The following is a 24,565-nucleotide window of genomic DNA, read 5'->3' as shown; positions in this document are numbered from 1 at the left end:
CTTTGGCTCATGGCCCCATCTTTCATCTTCAAAGCCAGCAGCATAGCATCTTCAAGTCTCTCTTTCTGTCTGTCTGATGGTTGCATGATCACATGTCTTTTTGTAACTCTGACCCTCTTACCTCCCTCTTATAAGGACTCCTGTGACAACACTGGGCCCTCTGGATAATCCAGGATAATCTCCCCATCTTAAGATCCTTAACGTGGCTGGGCGTGGTGGCTCAGGCCTGTAATTCCAGCACTTTGGGAGGCCAAAGTGGGTGGATCACCTGAGCTCAGGAGTTTGAGACCAGCCTGGCCAACATGGTGAAACCTGTCTCTACCAAAAATACAAAAATTAGCCAGGTGTGGTGGCAGACACCTGTAATCCCAGCTACTTGGGAGGCTGAGGCAGGAAAATCGTTTTAACATGGGAGGCGGAGGTTGCAGTGAGCCGAGACCACGCCATTGCACTCCAGCCTGGGCAACAAGAGGGAAACTCCATCTCCAAAAAAAAAAAAAAAATACTTAATCACGTTTGCAAAGTTCCTTTTGTCATTTAAAATAACATAGTCACAAATCTCAGGGATTAGAATGTTGATATCTTGGATGGTCATAATTCTACCTTCAACTGCCCCCAATACAAAGAGATCTGCTGTCATTGCCAAGGGGAGGAAGTGAAGGAGAGACTTCTGTAATTCCTGGAGATCAAAATCTGGGGTCAGAGCTGGGCTGGGGCTGAGGGCACCTTCTCTGCAGGGAGCCCAGCGCTCCACAGTGGACAAGCCAGTTACAGGTCGGCAGCAAGGACTCTGAATCCCTCTGCCAGTCCTGCAGAAAGCATTGAGCCCATCTCTCCTACTTGGCAGCTGGGAGGCCCTGGACTCTGGGCAGTGTTCCAGATTGCTAAAATCTGAATTTTCCTCCTCCTGCCTGACTCATTCTTTGTATCTCTTCTGTCACCTTGATGTTGAGTATTTCAGACTGGATGGATTAAGTAACCCGCCCCTGACTTAAGCATCTTCTTGAACTCTTGTCTTCTTAATAGTCTTTCATCTTATTTTTTGCCCAGGAAGCAAGAAAGAAAGAGGGGAGGAAATGCCCAAAAATATATATACAAGCCTGGAATTCCATGAGGGCCTCTAAAGAAGCAGCAGCCACTCCCACAACTAGATTACAATGGACAAGAACCAGAGTCTTATGACTTTTTATTTTGTCCAGCTGGACCAGGATTATAAATTTCTCCATGTTGCCAGGGTCTCTTCCTCCTATAGGAGGCATCTCTGATTCCCCTGGGCTGAGTTAGGGGTTCCTCATAGATGCCCACTAGCTTCTGCGAATAACTTTGCCATCACCTCATTGTTTTGTGGCCATCTCTTCACCTGTCATCCCTGTTACACTGCCAACTTCCTAAAGGCAGGGACTTGTGTCTTATCAATAACCTCCCCACCAACTAGAATGCCTAGTACATGTAGGCCCTGCATGAATGATGGATGAGTGGATGAGTGGATGGATGGATAGATGATGGATGGTTGGATGGGTGGGTAGGTGGATGGATGATGGATGGATAGACGGGTGGGTGGATGAATGCATGGATGATGGATGGCTAGATGGGTGGATGGGTGAATGGATCTATGATGGATGGATGGATGGATAGATGGATGGATGAATGGATGGATGGTTGGATGAAAAGCCCCTCACATTTCAAAGCTGCTGTGGCCAATGATCCTCATCTACATGTAGCTTCCCTGAGGTCACTGTATCTCAGGCATGTGGAATTCAGGGTCTAGCCGAGAAGAGAGGGTTCTAGAATATCATCGTCAGCAACAGACAAGTGCCAGGCAGTAGCTAGCCAGCAGCAGGGCTCCTAAGCAGGGCAGGAACTTGGCAAGCACCCACTGACCTTTCCTCTCTGGATGGAGGCTCAGGTTTCAGCCTGCTGTGAGGGAAGTTGTCTTGTGGTACCAGGAGACTGATACCCTCTTTCCCCTCAGTCACATGGTGTGATCACCCAACTGCAGGGTGAAGGGCCAGATCTGGGGCCTGAAGCCATTGTTCCAAAGAGATTAGGTGTCACAGGCAACCTGCCTATCCCCACCTCATTCTCCGAATTTCTTTTTGTTTCTGAAAGATTATTGTGAAGGTGAAAGGTTAAATATTAGTCAAGGGCTGGGTTCTTGGGAAGTGATGGAGATAAGATTAGGCAAGATAGAAGATAGCCACAGATAGGTTATTTGACAAAGCATCCCTATCTCTGTCACCCCAGGAAGACCACAGAGCTGATAGTTTAAAGGTGTCTTTCTGTGTGACTCAGTAAGGTCCATCTTGTAAAGATGATTTCATGTTTTCTTTTCCAGCACAACAGGGAGGTGGTCTGCTTGGGGGAGGAGGGATTTCTTTGAGTTGTCCCGCTCTGCCCTTGTTTTCCTCAAGTACTTTCTGTCACTTCCCCCTCCTGCCCTCTCCTCCCCTTGGAGAAGGATTTTCTTCCCTGAGATCAAGATCTGGTTCCTTATTGTGTAATCCTTACCTGTCCCTGAGGCTCCTGGGGTTTGTTTCCTAATCTTCCTTCCTTCCTTTTATCAATCTCCTTTATCCTTGAGTTACTGCTGTGTCTGCCTGAATTCCTGGGTGAAGGGGCCCAGCCTTGTACCTTGCATGCCTTGGGGCCCAGGGAAGAAGCTGAGATCACAGACCCAGTTATTTAGAGTGACCTAGGTTGGCTTGTCACCAGGCACATGATCCTGAAATCCTTATTGAATTGAGTAAGACAAACCAAATGTGTATTTATCAGGATGTCAGTCCATCTGGAACATTCGGGTATTTACAAAGTGTTCTCCCTGCTTGGGCACTTAAAATCCTTCCTCTGACAACATGTTTTGCTTCTCCTTATATGACATCATCTTGGATAATAGCTCTTCCATGAGGAGTCAGGAGCTTCTACTCTTGAAGTCAAGTTTCCTGTTGCCCTTTGGCAACATGAAGCCAACTAGGGATTGTATCTCCTTTTGATCAGGTTCTTGGGGAGCAGAAGCGGTTGATGTGCATTGTGGAACGTGTAGACCGAGATGATATTGGAAGGCTAATGAACTGTGATATTTTTAAATTCTTTTATTAAATACTTGCTGAGCACCTACTATTTGCAGGCACCAATGATATGTCCTGAGATTTAAAAACGTGAAAACATATACTTGCCCTTGGTGTCTTAAAAAAAAAAAAAAAAATGTAGTTTAGCTCTGTCGCCCACACTGGAGTGCAGTGGCACAATCTTGGCCCACTGCAACCTCCGCCTCCCAGGTACAGGTGATTCTCCTGCCTCAGCCTTCCGAGTAGCTGGAATTACAGGCACTCGCCACCATGCCCAGCTAATTTTTTTATTTTTAGTAGAGACGGGATTTCACTGTGTTGGCCAGGCTGGTCTCGAACTCCTGACCTCATGATCCACCCACCTTGACCTCCCAAAGTGCTAGGATTACAAGCGTGAGCCACCGCGCCCAGCCAGAAGCAGGTCATTTTGATACAAAGAAATACATCCTGGCCAGGCACGGTGGCTCATGCCTGTAATCCCAGCACTTTGGGAGGCCGAGGATCAGGAGGTCAGCAGATTGAGACCATTCTGGCTAACACGGTGAAATCCCGTCTCCAGTAAAAATACAAAAAATTAGCTGGATGTGGTGGCATCCCAGCTGAGGCAGCAGAATGGCGTGAACCCGGGAGGTGGAACTTGCAGTGAGCCGAGATTGCGCCACTGCACTCCAGCCTGGGCGAAAGAGTGAGACTCTGTCTCAAAAAAAAAAAAAAGAAAAGAAAAGAAAAAAGAAATACGTCCCAATGTTAGATATAAACAAAGTGGTATGGGATTGTTCTGGAAAGAAGGAACAAACTTTGTTCCTCGTGTACAAAACACAGCTGATATATCTTCCCTTGCAGGCATGTTGTTAGGAATAAATAACATGCTGAATTATAAAGATTCATAGAACAGGTGACATTTAAGCTGGATCTTGAAAGAGGAGAAGGGATTTGCCAGGTGGAGACGGTGCACGAAGGAAGGTTACAGACGGGTAATGTCAGGACCATCCTACCCTAACCTTCTCAGCATCAAGTAAGGTTGGGAAATACTTGGAAAGTAGAAGTACCATTTAAGAATAAGATATTGATAAAATTTGATCAGCCATTCAAGTGAAGTCAGAGCTGCCACACCATCCAGCTTATTTTTAAAATTTTTTGTAGAGAATTGCAACTCCCCATGCCACCACAGAAGATTTGTAAATGGATGGCAAATAAGCACATGAAAAGTTGCTCAACATCATTAGTCATTAGGGAAATGCAAATGAAAACCATAATGAAATACAACTACATGCCCATTAGCAAAAACTGACAATACCAAATGCTGGGAAAGATGAAGAGCAACAGGAACTCTGACATGACAGTGGGAATGCGAAATGAGACAGCCACTGTGGAAGACAGTTTGGCAGTTTCTTATAAAGTTAAACACATTTACTCTATGGCCCAGAATCTCATTCCTGGGGACTTACTCAAGAGCAATGAAAACCCCACTCAAAGATCTCTACAATCCACAAAAAGAAAAAAGACATCTACGCAAGTATTTATCACAACTCTTCATAATAGTCCCACACTGTGAGCAACCCAAATGTCTATGGAAAAACAAACAGATACCTGTATATCGTAGAATGCTATCTGGCAATAAAAAGGAACAAATTGTAATATATGCAACAACATGAGTAGATCTCGAAAGCATTATGTTAAGTGAAAGAAGTCAAACACAAAAGACCACATATTGTATGATTCCATTTACATGACATTTTGAAAAAGACAAAGCTATAGGGACAGAAGTCAAAGTAATGCTTATAGAGGTAGGATAAGAAGATTTGCCTCACTGACTACAAAGGAGCATGATGCATAAGGAAACTTTTTAGAGTGTTGGGAATGTTCTACATATGAAGTGTTGAAGTGATTAAGCCATTCAATGCATTTGTCAAATCTCATCAAACTGTACACTTAAAAAAGGTGAGTTTTAGTAAGATGTAGATTATATCTCAATAAGCCTAAGTAACAGAAGATTCCCCTAAGCCTCTGTTACCCCAAAATCAGGCTCAGGAAGGTGACTTCCTGAATCCCACCAGCTGCTCACAGCTCCCCTTGCATAAATAACAACTTGAAGACAAAGCCCATACTTGTGCCCTGATCAGATATGATTTTACCCCCAAAGCCAGTGCCTACACTTCCATGCCTACTTCTGGCTTCCAGCCCTCACCAGGGCATGCTGTTCCCAAGTTCTAAGTTGGGACATGTAATCTTCATTTGTAACCCATTAACCGAGCCATAGTCTCTGGTCCCTGAGGTTGAGCTTGCTGGGTATCTGGCTCACCTATTACAATCTCATCATCAGGACGAGGGAACACTTCTGCTTGTGTGCCTTGGGCATCATGCAGCCAGATACAGCCCCTGAAGATCTCTTTGGGGGTCTTTCATTTCAGTGCTCCTCACATGGGTCAACTGTTCCAGTGTGCGGTGGGCCACCCGGGTTCAAGACGTCTTCACAGCTGGGAAGCTCCTGGCCTTGGCCCTGATTATCATCATGGGGATTGTACAGATTTGCAAAGGTGAGTATCACAGGAACAACAGGTGCTGCCCAGCTTTCCTCCCCTTGCATATACACACCCTCTCAGCCCAGCTTTGAAGGTATGTACACCCTGAGATTTCCCCAATTCTAGCCTTGAGTGACTTCTCTTCTTCTTCCCTTGCTTGACAAAAGGGAAGGAGAAACCATTTTCCCCGAGGTGGTTGGGGGTAGGGAATACTCCCCTTAGGCTGCAAAGGTCACCTCTCCCATACTTACCTCAAGGCTCTAGCACAGCTAGGTAAAGACCCCACATATCCGCCAAGTGTGGTCGATCACGCCTGTAATCCCAGCACTTAGGAAGGATGAGGCAGGAGGATCACTTGAGCCCAGGAGTTTGAGACTAGTCTGAGCAGCATAGTGAGATCCCATCTTTACTAAAAATGTTAAAAATTAGCGGGGCATGGTGATGCATGGCTGTGGTCTCGCTTACTCTGGAGGCTAAGGTGGGAGGATCACTTGAGCCTGGGAATTTAAGGCTGTAGTAAGCTATGATTGTGCCACTGCACTCCAGCCTGGGCGACTGAGAAAGACCTTGTCTCAAAAACAAATAAACAAACAAAAACCCCAGATCTCTAGATTCCTATTGTCTTTTTCCCCCAACCCCAGGGAAGCTCCCTGCCTCTTCTGTTGAATCTTGTCCACATCTTAAAGTGGAGGACAGAGAAAGGTATTTTATGTTTCAAAATTACTTATAATCTCTGAGAGAGAGAGGTCTGCATTCCCGGGGCCCCTGCCAACATTCCCCACTGGATTTGGCCCTGTCCAAGCCTGAGGCTGTATTTGGTTTCCATGGGACCCATGGCACCACGAGGCTCTGCCCAGTGTCACTGCCTCATGGAGAAAGTCAGGTGACAAACAGGGAAACTTCCCGCAAGCCCTGAAGGCAGTGTGGGCAGCCTGGACTTCTACTCCAGGAAACATAATTAAGTTTCTGCTATATAATATGCCTGATTGTTTTAAACAGTTGGATTAAGTTCTTTAACAGGTTATATATTGCTTTCAGGCATTTAGACTTAAGGAAATCACTGCGCTATCTTGTCAAAAATAGTGAGTCCCTCCTAAGCTGGCCTCAATTCTTTCTCCTGGTCACCCTAATCTCCTTATTTCCTGTCCCAATGCTAAACTGCAGATGAATAAGTAACATATGATCAGTTACTCTCTATCTCATTGAAATTTTAGCCAGTCAGCAGACGATTCCAAGGACCCACAGTCTGCAGCACACTGTGCTAGGGGCTGGGAAGGCAGTTTAAACAGCTCTTTGCTAAAAAAAATTCCTGTCCTTAGGGAATCTTGAAAAGAGAGACGGCCAGGCATCGTGGCTCACGCCTGTAATCCCAGCACTTTGGGAGGCCAATGCAGGCACATCACTTGAGGTCAGGAGTTCGAGACCAGCCTGGCCAACGTGATGAAACCCTGTCTCTACTAAAAATACAAAAAAATTAGCCAGGCATGTTGGCACATGCCTGTAACTCCAGCTACTCGGGAGGCCGAAGCAGGAGAATCACTTAGAACCTGGGAGGTGGAGGTTGCAGAGAGCTGAGATCGCGCCACTGCGCTCCAGCCTGGGTGACAGAGCGAGACTCCATCTCAAAAAAAGAAAAGAGAGACCAAACACACACCTCAGAAACAGATAGGAGGATATCAACAAAGCAAGCAGCAAAACAAGCTTGAACTAATATAACATTATGGAAACTCACGTTTGAGTGTTTGTTGTTCTGGATGCTTGCTTGTTTTTGTTTTTTTCTTTTTTGGAGACAGGGTCTTGCTCTGTCACCCAGGCTGGAGTGCAGTGGCACGATCTCAGCTCACTGCAACCTCCACCTCCCAGGTTCAAGTGATTCTCCTGCTCACTGCAGCCTGAAACTCCTGGGCTCAAGTGATCCTCCCACCTTAGCCTCTCAAATAGGTGAGACTATAGGCATACACCACCACACCCAGCTAATTTTTTTTAATTAGTGGTGGAGATGGGAGTCTCGCTATGTTGCCCAGGCTGGTCTCAAACTTCTGGCCTCAAGCATTCCTTCTGCCTTGACCTCCCAAATTGTTTGGATTACAGGCCTGAGCCACTGTGCCCAATCCTGGATGCTTTCTTCATGAAAATGTAGAAACTTAGATATCAGAGAAAGTGGTCAGGAGATTACCAATGTCTCCAATCCTGTATTTCCAAAGCCCAATTTACCATGTCCTTTCCTTTTAAATAACTTTACCTTTTACAGAATGAGCATTCAGAACTGTGCTTTGAACCTAAACCCTCATTTGGACTCCTAGTTTCCAGGGCCTCGGAAGCCCTGGACCTGAATTTTCCTGCTCCCTTTATCCCCACGTATCCAATATGTTGGGTTCACTGGAGACAAGACAGAGTTGGTGTCATTGCCACACGGAGGGGTGAGAGGTGGGCCAGGGCAGGCCAGGGGTTGCTGGGCTCCTGGCTTGTCTCACTGAGCAGCCTCCTGTTGCATGTGTCCACAGGAGAATACTTCTGGCTGGAGCCAAAGAATGCATTTGAGAATTTCCAGGAACCTGACATCGGCCTCGTCGCACTGGCTTTCCTTCAGGGCTCCTTTGCCTATGGAGGCTGGAACTTTCTGAATTATGTGACTGAGGAACTTGTTGATCCCTACAAGTGAGTTGAAAGAGCCTGGCTATTCCCTCTCCCTTGAAAGGCCACAGCACCTGCTGCTGGAAAGAGGGAGCAGGTGTACATTGCCCACCTCGCCTTCCTCAGCCCCATTCGGACTGTGATTTGATCTATCCTGAAGTTGTAGTTCATTTTCCAGGCATTAAACCATTTGCCGTTCACCCCACCAGGAGGAGAAAAGGATCCAGTGACTTTCCCAGACCCGATTAGAAGCTGAGAACTGTACTGCATTAACACCACTGCCTTAGACAACGAACTGTGCCCTGAGAGGCTTCTGGGAATCTTGCTTGTTTTAGGACAGGCCAGTCTTGGTGTCTTGAGGCAGGGGGAAAAGGTGCATTGTGGAGATCCAGGTCAAGATCAACAGGTGTGGAGCATACTTCCAACCTGAGTTGTTTTATTGCCTTCATTTTTTTAACTTATTTTTTCTTTTTTTCTTTTTTTTTTTTTTTTTTTTTTTTGAGACGGAGTCTCGCTCTGTCGCCCAGGCTGGAGTGCAGTGGCCGGATCTCAGCTCACTGCAAGCTCCGCCTCCCGGGTTTACGCCATTCTCCTGCCTCAGCCTCCCGAGTAGCTGGGACTACAGGCGCCCGCCACCTCGCCCGGCTAGCTTTTTGTATTTTTTAGTAGAGACGGGGTTTCACCGTGTTAGCCAGGATGGTCTCGATCTCCTGACCTTGTGATCCGCCCGTCTCAGCCTCCCAAAGTGCTGGGATTACAGGCTTGAGCCACCGCGCCCGGCTGCTTAACTTATTTTTTCTTTTGTTTTGTTTTTAGAGACAGGGTCTCACTCTGTCATCCAGGCTGGAGTCCAGTGGTACAATCATAGCTCACTGCAGCCTCAATCTCCTGGGCTCAAGCAAGCCTCCCACCTCAGCCTCCTGAGTAGCTGGGACTACAGGCACATGCCACCATGCCCAGTTAATTTTTTAATTTGTAAAAAAGAGGTCTTGCTATGTTGCCAGGGATGGCCTCGAACTCCTGGGCTCAAACGATCCTCCCTCCTTGGCCTCACAAAGGGCTGGGATAACAGGTGTGAACCACCACGCTCAGCCTCCTTTCCTTTAAATTATCCTGCCCATATTGAGGCAAAGGCCACCTCCCAGGGAAAGGAAGCCTCACAGAAGTCTGCAAGGCTAAGCGCCTGCAGAAAGACAGAAGACACCCCCTGGACTGCATGGCAAGTCTGGCGTCCCGGGTGCCAGCCCTTCCCCTCACCTCCTCTCCCTCTACAGGAACCTTCCCAGAGCCATCTTCATCTCCATCCCACTGGTCACATTTGTGTATGTCTTTGCCAATGTCGCTTATGTCACTGCAATGTCCCCTCAGGAGCTGCTGGCATCCAACGCCGTCGCTGTGGTAAGAAATGAAAGTCCCAGTCTCTCATAGGAGGAATGTGGACATAGACTTGCCTGCTGTAGCCCCACTCACTTTTCCCTGATCCATGGCCTTGGGGAAGTGGAAATCACCCCCAAGTTCTCAGGACAGAAACCACATATGTCATTGGCTGGGGTATCTTTAAATGCCCAGGAGCAAACTGGTGGCTGGGTTGTACCTAGAACAGCTACAGTGGCAGAACCGAGTCAGTGCCACAGAGACCGCATGGCCTAAGAAGCTGTAAGACATTTACTACCTGGCCCTTTCCAGAGAAAGTTTGCCGACTCCTAATCTTGGGCACTTCAAGCTCTAAATGTGAGAGTGGCATGAAGCAGACAGGCCCCTCCTCAGAAAGACATCATCTTGCACAAGACATGCCATTTCTCTCTGCCTTCCTATCCAGAAGCAGACGTCAGGTGTGCTCTTTGGGGCAAGAGACCATACTGGTGCAAGGGGTTGGGATCTTTGACATCTAAGAAGGACCTGGGAGGCACCTTGCTCCCTCACCTGGCATCAGGCTGGGCCACCACCACCCTGCCAGTCTCTTCACTGGCCTTATCTCAAAAGACCGTAAAGAAAAGAGGTCCTCCCATTTCCTGGGGCAGCCTGTTCTTATGACCAACAGCCTTCTATTCTGAACAATCTCTCCTCAGTAATGTGCTGTAAACCTGGCTCAGGGAATATAGACAAGGCTGGTCCCCTGCGTTGTATAGTCCTTGAATACATGAAGATTCGTCTATAGCTTCACAGCCTTTTCTTTCTCAGACTAAGGAGGGGCTCATTCTTATCATTTTACACCCAACTCATCTGTTTTGATGAACTGAGAAATTCTCACCCTGTGATTCTGGATTAATCCCTATTTTGCAGTTGGGAAACAGAGGCTCAAAAATCATAAACTTTGCTCAAGGTCTCACAGCTCCTAGCTGGAGGGCAAGGATCTGCCTGACAAGCCCATGCCCTTCCCTGTGCTGGAGAAATCGTATAATGTATGTGAGGCCTGGATCATACCACCTGGCTTCCAATGCTGGTCCCTCCGCTTGCTGGGTGTGTGATCTTAGGCAAGCTACTTAATCACTGTGTGACTCACTTCCTCATCCATAAAACAAGAATAGCGTTAGTTCATTATTACTATTACCACTGTGTACTACCTTCTTCAGTTAATTAGCCTAAAACATGCATTAACCCCCCTGTGTAGGGGGTCCACCCTTGAGAGGGTGGGGGCTCTTAAGCAACTTGGCCAGAGAGAATTACAAGGGTGGAGATGGGAGAAATGGTTTCCCAGAGTGAAGTGGGAGCTAAGGGGTTGGGGAGTGGTAACCTCTCCTTCTTTGCTTATCTCCTTGTTTCCTCTCCCAGACTTTTGGAGAGAAGCTCCTAGGAGTCATGGCCTGGATCATGCCCATTTCTGTTGCCCTGTCCACATTTGGAGGAGTGAATGGGTCTCTCTTCACCTCCTCTCGGTGAGTGCTGCCTGGGCCCTTCTCCGGCCAGGGGCCACTCCGCTGTGCACTTTGCTCTGTTTGTATATGGTGGGCTTGTCTCTGTCAGCAGGGGTCTGTGTGGGCATCTGGATGGTGGGCTTGAAGAGGCGTGATTGCTCACACGAGGGCGTGTGTGTCAGCATGGATGCTGAGGAGTGTGTGCTGCTCACGTGGTCACCTGCGATGTGTGTGGCATATGGATCCTAGGTGCTTCACATGTAGTAGCCTGTCTCATTTCAAAAGGAGCAGAAGACAGAGGAGGCCACCAGCCTGCCTGATGCAGCCCCCAGTCAGGGGGCTGTAGTTGGCAGCAAGACAGTATCTTGGCTGCAGTCCTAGAGCCCCCATTTCCACTTGCCTGGAAACAGGCTGCTGCTGGCTGGAAAAGAACCCCATTTGGAAAGGGACCAAGAGGGAGACTTGTGCCTGGGGCCTCTGGGTCTGGCCTCCCATGAATGTTCTGGAACTAGCCTGCAGGTGGGATGGGTTCACCCTAATTGCCCCAAGAATGCAGAGGTCCTCCCTGCTCAACCGAGGCGGCTGGAGAGGCCTTTTCGAGGCCACCCATGAGACTCAGGTGGAGAATGTGAAGTGAGAGGGTGGGGGAAAGTGGAAAGCAAACATTTGTCCAAAGAAAGAGCCTTTTATCCATGACCCCCGCCCCAGAGCTCTCTCAGAAGCCAGAAGTGCAAGCAGGTCCACGAGTCCCAGGTCCTGCCTCCCCGCATCCGGGGACCCGGCCCTTTCTTTTGCTGTCTTCAGAAGGGGCTGTTGAGGCTAGCAGATGTTGAATGACTTCCACTTGTGTGGTTCAAGGGGTCCTCCCAGGTTCTCAGAAAGCACCCCCTGCCCTCAGGGTACAGTCCTGCTCCAAAGATGAGTCCCTGAGTTCAGCTGCTTCCAAAGCCATCACATCAGGGAAGAGTTCCTGTGAAATAACAAGGTAGTGCCATGTTTTTAGGACCCAGGGCTGGAAAGAGGTGGTGTGGGTGTCCCCTGTACACTGGGACCCTATGACACTCACCCACAGCAACCTCGTGTGCATGTTACACAGGAGCAGTGGCCACATGGAGGCCCCGCCGAGGCCGAGCAGTGGAAGAACAGTGACCCATGAGGCTCCCTGAGATCTATTGGAGGAGAGTGACTGGCTACAGTCACTTTAGAGTGGGGTTTGTCCCTCAGGCAGGCCAAGCAGCGGTCTGCGTGCATGTGGTCTAGTTGTGTGTGCATGCAGGAAAGGGTGGCGCATGGTGTGCTCCACCTCCGATTCAGAGGCGAGACCTCACACACCCAGGCCTCCTCTGCTCATCTTTCCAGTTCCTTCTTCCTTCCTTCTCCTTCCCTCCTTCTTTATCTCCTGTCACTCCTTTGTGTTCTCGGGTAGGGAGTGGATGATCCTTGCTAAAGAGTCAGAGTGTGTGGATGTGTGTTATGCTTAATGTCATCGTCTCCTCTGTTGTCGGCTAGCTGGGCAAGGACTGTCTGTTGTGAACTTGACACTTGCAAATGCTGTTGGATCTGGACAATTACACTTGGTCCTGTCTGCATGTGGGGGAGGGACGTGAATGCAGGACCCTGGCTATGTGCACGACAAGTCCCACAGAGCACCTGGTGCATGAGACTGCCTTGTAGAGGGGCGGCAGCATGGGAGAGGGGACAGGGATGTATATGGCTGCATGAAACTAGTGACACTGGCCTAGGGAGTTCATTATGGTTACTGCTTATGGGTATTTGGGGATACAGTCAACTCCCACACTTCTGATGAGCTGCTGCTGTTAGCTTCAGTCTACTCCATACACAAATTACAAAGTAAGTTACAATTCTCTGAACTCCCAGTGCACTGAATCTGTGCCTTTTTGTTCCTATCAAGCTGTACCCTGCCTGTCATCCCTTAGGTGAGCCTTTCCCCAGAAAAAAGAAAAAAGTGGTCCAATTTGCACTGACATGTAAATTACTGTTGATAGCCCCTAATATTCACTTTTCTCTTAGGAGAGTAAAAGGGAAGGAGGGCTGATTTTTATGTTCAAGTTTCATATTCATATGTATATAATAGAGGTACATATTTTCAAGATTTTCAAGGTACAGATGATGTTTCAATACATTGATATAATATGTAAAAATCAAATCAGAGTAATTGAGATATCCCATCTCCTTCAATATTGTCTTTTCTTTATGTTAGGAACATTCAAATTATTCTCTTAAAATTTCTTTTTTTTTTTTTTTTTTGAGACAGAGTCTCGCTCTGTTGCCCAGGCTGGAGTGCAGTGGCACAATCTTGGCTCACTGCAAGCTCCGCCTCCCGGGTTCACACCATTCTCCTGCCTCAGCCTCCCGAGTAGCTGGGACTACAGGTGCCTGCCACCATGCCCGGCTAATTTTTTGTATTTTTAGTAGAGACGGGGTTTCACTGTGTTAGTCAGGATGGTCTCGATCTCCTGACCTTGTGATCCACCCACCTCAGCCTCCCAAAGTGCTGGGATTACAGGTGTGAGCCACCACGCCTGGCCTAAAACTTTTCTTTTTAAAAATAACTTTTATGGCCAGGTGTGGTGGCTCACACCTATAATCCCAGCACTTTGGGAGGCTGAGGCAGGCAGATCACAAGGTCAGGAGACCAGCCTGGCCAATATGATGAAACCCCACCTCTACTAAAAAAAATACAAAAATTAACTAGGCGTGGTGGCAGGTGCCTGTACTCCCAGCTACCCAGGAGGCTGAGGCAGGAGAATCACTTGAACCCAGGAGGCAGAGGTTGCAGTGAGCCAAGATCGTGCCACTACACTCCAGCCTGGGTGACAGAGCAAGACTTCATCTCAAAAAAAAAAATTAAAAAAAAAAAAACTTTTGGGGCTGGGCATGATGGCTCACTCCTGTAATTCCAGTACTTTGGGAGGGCAAGGTGGAAGGATTGCTTGAGCCCAGTAATTCAAGACCAGCCTGGGCAACACGGCAAGACTCTGTCACTACAAAAAAATAAGAAAGAAAAATAAGTAAAAAATAAAATTGATTTAAACATCAATATCCTACTTGTGATACTATAATATAATTGTGTAGCATGTTACCAATGGAGGAAACTGGGCAAAAGATACATAGGATCTCTTTTTATTATTTCTTACAACTGTACTTTGTTGTAAGATTCACTGAATGTGAATTTACAATTATCTCAAAAAAATTATCATTTTTTAAGTTAACTGAGCATGGTGGTATGTACATGTAGTCCCAGCTACTCAGGAGGCTGAGACTAGAGGATCACTGGAGTCCAGGAATTGGAGGCTGCAGTGAGCTATAATCATGCCACTCTACTCCAGCCTGCGGGACAGAGCAAGACCCCATCTCTAAAAATTGGAAACATAAAAAGTTTAATTTTTTTAAGTTAAAAAAAATCTTTATTCTGATTGTAACTATTCCATCTATTTTAGAATTTTATTCATTTTTTCCTTATCTTTTTTTTTTTTTTTTTTTGAGACAGCGTCTCACTTTGTCACCCAGGCTGGAGTGCACTGGTGCAAATACAGCTTGCTGCAGCCTCAAACCTCCCAGGCTCAAGTGATCCTCCCACTTCAGCCCCCTCAGTAGTTGGAACTACAGGCACACTCTACCATGCCTGGCTAATTTTTGTATTTTTTGTAGAGACAGGTTTTCACCATGTTGCCCAGGCTGCATTTTACAATTTTTAAAATTTTTTCTGTAATGTATAAGGAAGAAAATTAAAGTTAACCATAATTTCACCACCCAGAGATAATCAGTTAGCATTTTAATAAATGGGCCCATAAATAATCTTAAAATTAATTGGCATTTGGGCATAGTGGTGCACACCTGTAGTCCAGGCTACTTGGGAGACTGAGACAGAAGGATCATTTGAGTTTGGGAGGTCAAGGCTGCAGGGAGCCGTCATTGTGCCACTGTACTCCAGCCTAGGCAACAGAGCAAGACCGTGTCTCAAAAAAAAAAAAAATTATTTGCATTATAGTTTTCAGTACTGTTTTTTCATTTAATGTTATATTTTGAGCATATTCTCATGTAATCAATTTTTTTCAAAAACATTATGACTACATAATGTTCCTTTTTTTTTTTTTTGAGACAAGTTTAACTCTGTCATCCAGGTTGGAGTGCAATGGCGTGATCTCTGCTCACTGCAACCTCCACCTCTGGGTTCAGGCAATTCTGCCTCAACCTTCCGAGTAGCTGGGATTACAGGCACGTGCCACCACATTTGGCTAATTTTCGTATTTTTAGTAGAGACGGGGTTTCACCATGTTGGCCAGGCTGGTCTCAAACTCCTGACCTCAGATGATCCACCCACCTCGGCCTCCCAAAGCACTGGGATTACAGGCATAAGCCACTGTGCCTAGCCCATAACATTTCATCTTATGCAAATCTATTTTATCAACCTCCTACTTTTAGGCACTTAGGATATTTCCAATTTTTTCTTTCTTTCTTCCTTTTCTTTTCTTTCTTTTTGAGACAGTTTCTTGCTCTGTCGCCTAGGGTGGAGTGCAGTGGCACAATCACAGCTCACTGCAGCCTCAGCCTCCCAGGCTCATGTGATCCTGTCACCTCAGCCTCCGGAGTATCTAGAACAACAGGCACACGCCACCATGCCTGGCTAATTTTTTTATTTTTATTTTTTGTAGAGACAAGGGTCCACTATTTTTCCCAGGCTGGTCTCAAACTTCCGGGCTCAAATGATTCTCCCACCTCAGCCTGTCAAAGTGCTGGGACTGCAGGTGTTAGCCACCAAGCCCAGACAGGATATAATTTTTTTTAACTCAATCCCACAAGACAGGATATAAATTTTTAAGTACAATTTACATACAATAAAATATGCAGGCTGGACGCGGTGGCTCATATCTGTCATCCCAACGCTTTGGGAGCCCGAGGCGGGAGGATCATTAGAGCCCAGAAGTTCAAGACCAGCCTGGGCAACATGGCAAGACCCTGCCTCCATATTTTTTAAAAAAAGCAGATCATAGGCTGGGCATGGTGGCTCATGCCTGTAATCCCAGCACTTTGGGAGGCCGAGGCGGGCAGATCACCTGAGGTCAGGAGTTCGAGACCAGCCTGACCAACGTGGAGAAACCCCATCTCTACCAAAAATACAAAAATTAGCCGGGCATGGTGGCACATGTCTGTAGTCCCAGCTACTCAGGAGGCTGAGGCAGAAGAATCGCTTGAACCTGGGAGGCGGAGGTTGCGGTGAGCCAAGATCACGCTATTGCACTCCAGCCTGGGCAACAAGAGTGAAACTCTGTCTCAAAAAAAAAGCAGATCATAAATGTTCATTTTGATGAGTTTTGTGGGGGTAGTTTTGTTTGTGTTTGTTCGTTTTTGTTTTTCATTGTTGTTTTTTAGAGGCAGAATCTCACTATGTTGCCCAGGCTGGCTGTGAACTTCTGGGCTCAAGCAGTCTTCCTACTTCAGCCTCCCAAGTAGCTAGAAATACAGGTGTGTGCTACTGTGCCTGGCTTCCATTTGATGAATTTTGACAGTTGTCAAAATTCAGCCACTACCCAAAACAAGATACAGAACATTTCCACCACCAGTTCTCCACTCCCACAAAAACAACTACTCTCTGACTAGGATAAGAGTGTTTTTAGACCGGGCATGACGGCTTACGCCTGTAGTCCCAGCACTTTGGGAAGTCGAGGTGAGTGGATCATGAGGTCAGCAGTTCAAGACTAGTCTGGCCAAGATGGTGAAACCCCGTCTCTACCAAAAATACAAAAATTAGTTGGGCATGGTGGCACACACCTGTAATCCCAGCTTCTCGGGAGGCTGAGGCAGAGAATTGCTTAAACCTGGGAGGTGGAGGTTGCAATGAGCCAAGATTGTGGCACTGCACTCCAGCCTGGGCAACAGAGCGAGATTCCATCTCAAAAAAAAAAAAAGTGTTTTTAAAGCTTTCCATATGCAGTTCGGTCCCAGTGTATCAGGGAATCTGCATCCTTTGAGGATGTGAGGAATGCTTTTAAAGAGATGAATACTTAAGGCAACAGACAGAGGTTGCTCCTGTAGCCTTCCAGGCATTGGGAGCACCCCACTGAGTGACAGTACAATTATCAGTAACCCTGAGCCACCCATACCACATTCAGGGTCTAACATACCCAGGGTTCATCCACTTTTCCATTGGCTGCCTCTGGTTTGCTTGCACCTGCATTTGTGAACACAGGTTCTGTGGCTGGTGGGGCGGAAAGTGTGCATGTGAAGGCAGGTACCCGGTTGGAGGGAGGATGCCCCTGTGTGGGCAGAAGGTAGGCATGGATGAAGGAACTCGGGCTTGGTGGTCCATGGGTTATCCCAGGCTGACCTGCTTTTCTCCCTGCCAGGCTGTTCTTCTCTGGAGCCCGAGAGGGCCACCTTCCCAGTGTGTTGGCCATGATCCACGTGAAGCGCTGCACTCCAATCCCAGCCCTGCTCTTCACAGTAAGGGCCCTTCCTGCTGTAACTCCCCACACACCTCCCTCTTTTTGTGCCTAGTCTAAGCTGGGAGTTCATGCTTTTCACACACACCCCTGTTACCTTTCCAGTCTGCTGCTAGGTCTCACTGGATCTTAGATGATCTGGCAAATGATACTCATCAGCTTTGTTAATATCAAGAGATATAGCAAGGAAAGATCCTGAGTCCTGAAATACCTAAGGTTCTCGGGCTGACTTATTTCCATTCTCCCATCCTTTTGGGTCAGACTGAACTGACTGCCTCAGGATTCTACAGCCTCAAAAAAAGGTGTCTCCCTTGGCTCTCCTCACACCTGTTACCGCGGGGTTGTGGCACTGGTCTCTACTCCTGGCTGGTTGGTCCCTGCAAACACCCACTCCCCACATCAAGCTTCAGGGCAGCCTGCCAGTCTCTTGGAAACATCACTGAAATGAATTTAGTGTTAAGAGTACACCAAATAAGAAAAATCATAGAGGAAGACTGATAAACTGAAAACTGTGAAAAGGAAACTTGGGACAGGAAAGAGATGGGAATAAAATATCCCCAGAGTAGAATCATTTAGAGAGAGCTAAAGGAAGGAACAAAGACTTGTCCCCATTGAGTCTTTTGAGTTATTTTTATTTTCCTTCTGGATCCTGAATAAAACACTAAAAATGACTTTGGTCCACTGGCGAAGCAGTTAGAAATCAGAATAACAGAGCTCATGGGAGTCAAGAGCATTGTACAGCATTGCTGTACAACATCAGAATGTTCAGATGTAGGATGAAGGTCACCTTGACTGGTTGGTTGTGGAAGGTGGCTGGAGAAGACAGTACTCCCAGTGGGCCATACCCTTTTTTTTTTTTTTTCTTTTCCCAGTTAGAGCTATTGGTGCAGTAGTGTGACTAAAAGGCAGATGCAGCAAGAACCATTAAAAGCATCTCAATTATTTTAACCATCGGCTCTCACAGGAGGACGGAACTTTTGTTGACCTTCACAAGTTATCAGAAGGGAGGAGCATGGTTCCAAGAGAGCCACAGAGATGATTTTGAAGTTGGAAAGTAGACTCTGTCAAGAAAACCTCATTTGGATGTTATGAGGGTTAAGTGAGTTAATCTTTGTCAAATGCTAAAAATAGGGACCTGGCACACAGTAAGTTCTATGTAACCAGTTTTGAAATTAATAAAGAAAAGGAAGAAAAATAGATGACTCAGCCAGGAGAAAAGGATGAGGGCAGGAATAAAGCCTTAATCTGTTATTAACAATCTTCCCTAAGGGATTTAAAAAAATGAAGTTAGCTTGAGCTATAACCCACAGAGACATACAAATGAAACCGGGGCTGACACAGAGCCAGGTAATACCAGGGTAGCCAGTCTAGCTGCTTATGCCCAGTATCCATTCTAAGTGGTTAGTGCCCGTGCCATACCAGTGGTTAAATATTTTTATCATCACCCCTGTAATAAGAAAGGACTTCCTAGCGATAAAGATGTTGTAACGTCCTAGGTTACTAGGGGAGGTTCTAAAGTCTCCATTTCGAGACATCCATTATACAATGGCATCGTCTGCCTGGAGGCTGGGGGACAGCCCCTAATCTATAATACCAGTCTCCGAATATCTTTTGGATCACTGATGAGCTCCTCCCACTTCCCCAGTGCATCTCCACCCTGCTGATGCTGGTCACCAGTGACATGTACACACTCATCAACTACGTGGGCTTCATCAACTACCTGTTCTATGGGGTCACGGTTGCTGGACAGATAGTCCTTCGCTGGAAGAAGCCTGATATCCCCCGCCCCATCAAGGTGAGAGAACCTCCCTTTGGGGTCCCCGCCCCTTCCTCTGTGGTTCTAGCTGCAGTTCAGATGTTTAAATCACCTCTCTTCTTAGCTGCTGACCACACATCATCATCTCTGATGGTAGCAGACCCTTTGGAAAGCAAGGGCCATTTGTGAATGGGACCATCATTTGTGTTCTCCACTGGGGATGAGATCGGAGCAGACTGTAGCTGGGGAATAAGTCAGATCAAATGTCACTTTCATCTTGACATTCCTTTGTTTCCTACCAGTCTAAGCCTTAAACTCCAGCTGACTTTTCAAGGTTCTCTTATCTCCCCAACACTTCCTCCTTGTCCCTCCAGATAGCTGGGTTCACTAGGTGCTGTGTCTCCATCCCAGAATACCTTTCCTCCTCCTATCTGCCCATCTACATTTTAACCATTTTCCAAATGCGCCTCAAGTACCTCCTCTTCCTTGAAGTTTTCTAGTCTACTGCAACCTTCCATGATCCTCTCTTTTTAAACTCCCATAGCCCTACACATATAGGGTGCTCAGTGAACCTAATATTGCTACAAGATATAACTCTGTGATAGAAATTAATGGGATTGCTCAGAACAAGACATGCTAGAGCATTATGAGTTCTCCAACAAATTAGAAGAATAGCGTGTACTCCAGAGCTATTTGTACAATCCTATTCTAGAAACAGTGACTAGATGCTTCTAGAAGATCCTTCCAGCTGAAAAATCAAAGGCTCTCCAAATCTCTCAGTTCCTCACTGGCATTTCCACCACGATTTTCTACTCTCACTCTTAGAAAACCTGCTAGAGGGAAGAGGAGGCAGAATAATCCCAGGTCCCCACCACACACATCCCTTCTGAGCAAGGAAGACAAGGAAGAGAAAGGCAGCCGAATCAGGACTGCCCCTGGAGCCCTGAAGAGGATACTCTAGGGAACTCCCCACATGTGGCCCATAAGGAGCTGACATTTGCCATATTGTGCCCACATAAGGGCCCTGCATAGAAGTGGGCGAGGACCAGGGAGCCTGAGTGATTAGAATCGTCTCCTGCCTGCACTTTGTGCATTGCCACACCTCCCCTCCACCCTAGGACCTCAGCAGACGCACCCATGTGCCAGCAAGCTTCTCCATCCCTATGGGCTTCTCTGGCTGCCACAGGCACATGGCATGCATGATGAGGCCTTGTCTAATCACACCCAGGATCGAGGACATGGGCAAGGAGGGTCCTTTCCTCCCTAGCTCCTCCCCATCCTCTTCCTGTCTGACCATCCATGTTCATCAACATTTGTTCATATAGCCCCTGCCCTATCAGGGGTGAGTGTGGGACCACAGAGTTGAGGGAAGCCCAGCCTTTACCCTTGAGGATGTGTCTCTGTGGGTGAAGAAGAGAGAGAATGCCTCAGTCCCTAGTCCTGGGGGCCGCGGGGCCTACACAGTTCACATGCCTCATGCTTCTGCTCCACAGATCAACCTGCTGTTCCCCATCATCTATTTGCTGTTCTGGGCCTTCCTGCTGGTCTTCAGCCTGTGGTCAGAGCCGGTGGTGTGTGGCATTGGCCTGGCCATCATGCTGACAGGAGTGCCTGTCTATTTCCTGGGTGTTTACTGGCAACACAAGCCCAAGTGTTTCAGTGACTTCATTGGTGAGTTGTTGGAGGCTCTGGCTGGCTTGAGGGCCTCCTAGGCTGGAATGCAGTGGTCAGTGATGGGGTGGGGGAGCCACCAGGGCCAGGAGACCTAGGCTCGCCTTCTCCTTAGTCCACAGAGCTCTGGAGGAGTCCAGAGCAGGGAAAGCAGATGCCTTTTCCCAGAGACCTCTGAGGGAGGAGAACAGCTGGCATTTCCATACAGACCTTAGACCTGCAAGAATAGGCAACCTGGGCTGGGCACAGTGGCTCACACCTGTAATCCCAGCACTTTGGGAGGCTGAGACAGAAGATCACTTGAGCCCAGGAGTTTGAGACCAGCCTGGCCAATATAGCAAGACCCCATCTCTATTATTAAAAATTTAAAAATTAAATAGGCAACCTATCAGCCATCCTGTGAGAGCTGCCCCAAGCTGGGTGGAGACCAGCGGAGACCCTGGACTTGGGGGTCAGTGGGCACAGGGAAGGTGGAAGGCTGGGGCCTTCATGAGCAAGGAGCAGCCGGCGGGAGATGCAGGAGGCAGACCAGGTGGAAAGGATTCTCCTCAAGCACTGACTGCTCTGAAGAGGCAGAACTTGGAGCAGGAGAGCTGGGAAGGGCCGGGGCCGCTTGGCCAGGTTGGTGGGATGCTCAGCACTGGCCTGGTTTCTGTTTGATCTCTTCCTACAGAGCTGCTAACCCTGGTGAGCCAGAAGATGTGTGTGGTCGTGTACCCCGAGGCAGAGCAGGGCTCGGGGACAGAGAAGGCTAATGAGGACATGGAGGAGCAGCAGCAGCCCATGTACCAACCCACTCCCACCAAGGACAAGGACGTGGCGGGGCAGGCCCAGCCCTAAGGACCACCATTCCCTCAGCTGGCTACTCCCTCCTCCCTCCCCTTTTATCCTACCTCCCTGCCTTGGTCCCCCCAACACATGCAAGTACACACACACCCCTCTCTCCGCTTTTGTCAGGCAGTGGTAGGACTTCGGCGTGGGTAGTGAGAAATCGTAAACAAAACTCACATTCATACCCAACGAACCAGTCTCTCACCCCAGGGCCCATGTCCCAGGCCCCACTCCAGTGCTGCCCACACTCCCAGCTGCTGGAGGAGAGGGGAGATGCCAAGGTGCCAAGATGCCGGGCCACACCCTCAGCTGCTGCTTCAGGAACCAGAGCTCATTACTGCCTTCCCTCCCAGGGAGGCCCCTTCGGAGAGGAGAGGTGGCCACAGGGGCTGTGTTGCGGGGGCACAGGCTCAAGCAATTCTGTCCCCATCAAGGGGTCAGCTGGAGAGACCCAAGACCCTATCTCTTCACCAGGGACCCAAAATCCAAGGGGATGCTTCCCTCTGCCCTCTTTCCTGCCCCTCCCCATCATACCTGCACCCACCCCAGCCAGGGCTCCCTGTCCAGAATTCGGTTCTCCTCAGGACGCCAACTCCCAGAGCTAAGGACCAAGGAGAAGAACAGCCTCTCCACCCCCAAGCCAGGCGGTTGAGGAACATACTGAGAAAGGCTCAGATTGCAGAAACCCAGCCCTGCCCCTGCCTCCTGCATCCTGCCCCCAACATGGTGCCAAAGCTTCCAGAAGCCAAAAAGGCTTCTGCTTTTTAATTTAGTGGGCATCTCTCTCAGCAACTCCACCTCCCCATCACAGGAAGGAGCAGTCCCCTGCTATCCCTACAGCCACTCCCAGCACGCCCGCACACAGCCAGCACCACCGCCCCCACCATGCCCTTCTCCTCTCTGGGCCTTGGCTTGGGACCGGGTGTGAAGGATCCCCAAGTCCTTCAGGCCTGAGATCAGAGCCAAATCAGCCTTAAGTCACCTCCCATCCAAGAACTTGGCCTAAAAATACTCCCCTATTTCTAACCCTCAGGACGGATCTGATATTAAATGCCTTCCCCGGGAGGAAGGGCGCTTTCCCCCTCCCCAGAGGTGCCCATTCCACACCCTGGGAGACTGGGGAGAGCATTGACTGAAGCCCAGTTCCTTTCCCGTCCGTCCTCAACTCCAGTAGCCCCCCACTCCTCTCAGGTCTCAGTGCCATGCCGTCTTGGGGCAGGGTGAGAGGGCAGCGGCAGCAGGGCGCCCGCTCTGGAGGTCCTCAAAAAAGGCCCTCCTCTGTGGCTGGCGGCCTCTGACCTTTCCCTGGGCTCCAATGGAAGGCCATGGAGTTTGTCATGGGCCCTGCAACCTCCCCAGTCACTCCTGCTGCACTAAGGACTTAGGATCCTTTTATCACAAATCGGGATTCTCTCCCTCACCCCAGTTCTGTCTGCTTAAACTGGAATACACAGGAGCCCTTCCTGACCTGGGTGGTGTCTCCCAGCTTCCCCGCCCAGCCTGCCTGCCCCATAGTTGGTGAGATGCCGAGTTTGGTCTGAGTTGTGACCCCTTCAGCGTAGATGCCCGGCAGGCTGGGGTTGGCCCCTGGAGGGTCAGGGGACCATCTTCTTGTTCCCTCTTTTCTCATTCCTCCAACTTCCTCCCCTCCTTCAATTATTTTTTTGTAAAGTTGATGCCTTACTTTTTGGATAAATATTTTTGAAGCTGGTATTTCTATTTCTTTTGGATTTTTTTAAATGTAAGGTTGTTTTGGGGGGTGGAGTTAGAACCTTGATGATAATTTCTTTCGCTTGGTGTAGGTTTTAAGATTTGTTTTGTGGAGAGGTTTTTTCTTTTGATGTAATAAAATTTAAAACGGAAATGAAGTTGGTGGTGTTGATAATTAAGTAACCTTTTGAGACAGAGTCACCAGGCATTTCCTCTTAGGAGATCGTGCCAGGTTCCTTCCAGAATGCCATTCCTAAAAGCTCTTGCTCTCTGTAACTTCTAGCTATCGTAGGGACTCAGTACCAGTGCATTCAAACCACTGACTCTCATTCTGAACCAAAAACATCATCAAAAGACAAAAGTACAACAAATTTACAGATCTCAACTGTTTACTGTAATTCTGGAATCAGGCAACACTTCATTCCATTAAATAGAATACATGTTCCAAAGAGTTGAGCAGAAGAGGTTGGCTTTACAGACAGGAAAGGGCTGAAGAAAGCTGGTTAGTCACTTTTCAAAGTTGCTTTTCTTGGCTGGGCACAGTGGCTCACTCCTGTAATCCCAGCCCTTTGGGAGGCCGAGGAGGGAGGATCTCTTGAGCCCAGGAGTTTGAGACCAGCCTGGGCAACATAGCAAGACCTCATCTCTACAAAAGATAAAATTAGCTGGGCATGGTGGTATGTGCTTGTAGTCCCAGCTACTTGGGAGGCTGAGGCCGAAAGGAGGACAGGTTGAGCCTGGGAGGTTGAGGCCACAGTGAGCTGTGATTGCGCTACTGCACCTCCAACCTGGGCGGAAGAGCAAGCCCCTGTCTCAGAAACAAAGTTACTTTTCTCGTAAGGTGGGGACAGGGAGACAGAACAATAGAAAAATAACTGATTAGTTAATATCAGGATCCTTCAGGCTACCGTGTTTTGTGTAAAGATTAAAGCAGAGGGAACTTCATTATCATGCCCATTGAATATTGAAATTGACCTGTTTTAATTGGCTGTTATATCTCTCTCCTGATTTCTAGGCAGGTCAGATAACAACTTAGTTTAGATTTGGTGATGTGGAA

At 48.0% G+C, this 24,565-nt stretch overlaps 1 protein-coding gene and 1 long non-coding RNA gene across 8 annotated transcripts in view; one reads left to right on the top strand and one right to left on the bottom strand.

The window, feature by feature from the left end:
• Window positions 1–23,662, top strand: part of SLC7A8 (solute carrier family 7 member 8) — a 60,504-nt gene extending 36,842 nt beyond the window's left edge. For 2 of the 7 annotated variants that reach the window (XM_077938430.1, XM_015143288.3), the window contains 8 exons: window positions 5,477–5,602; window positions 8,092–8,245; window positions 9,496–9,619; window positions 10,994–11,097; window positions 17,445–17,541; window positions 19,186–19,335; window positions 20,790–20,967; window positions 21,641–23,662. In XM_077938430.1, the coding sequence (XP_077794556.1) occupies window positions 5,578–5,602; window positions 8,092–8,245; window positions 9,496–9,619; window positions 10,994–11,097; window positions 17,445–17,541; window positions 19,186–19,335; window positions 20,790–20,967; window positions 21,641–21,807 (999 nt within the window). In that variant the 5' untranslated portion in view covers window positions 5,477–5,577 and the 3' untranslated portion in view covers window positions 21,808–23,662. 7 annotated transcript variants of the gene reach the window in all.
• LOC144330179 (uncharacterized) lies at window positions 450–4,572 on the bottom strand. The gene is made up of 2 exons (XR_013396123.1): window positions 3,728–4,572; window positions 450–3,214 (listed from the first exon to the last, which is right to left on the bottom strand). It is a non-coding gene; the product is annotated as an uncharacterized LOC144330179 (long non-coding RNA).
• Window positions 23,663–24,565: the final 903 nt, after the last annotated feature.

This window comes from Macaca mulatta, chromosome 7 (assembly GCF_049350105.2).
Source record: "Macaca mulatta isolate MMU2019108-1 chromosome 7, T2T-MMU8v2.0, whole genome shotgun sequence".
NCBI lineage: Eukaryota > Metazoa > Chordata > Mammalia > Primates > Cercopithecidae > Macaca > Macaca mulatta.
The sequence above is the reverse complement of the archived record's forward strand: the minus strand, read 5'-3'. Positions and strand labels throughout refer to the sequence as shown.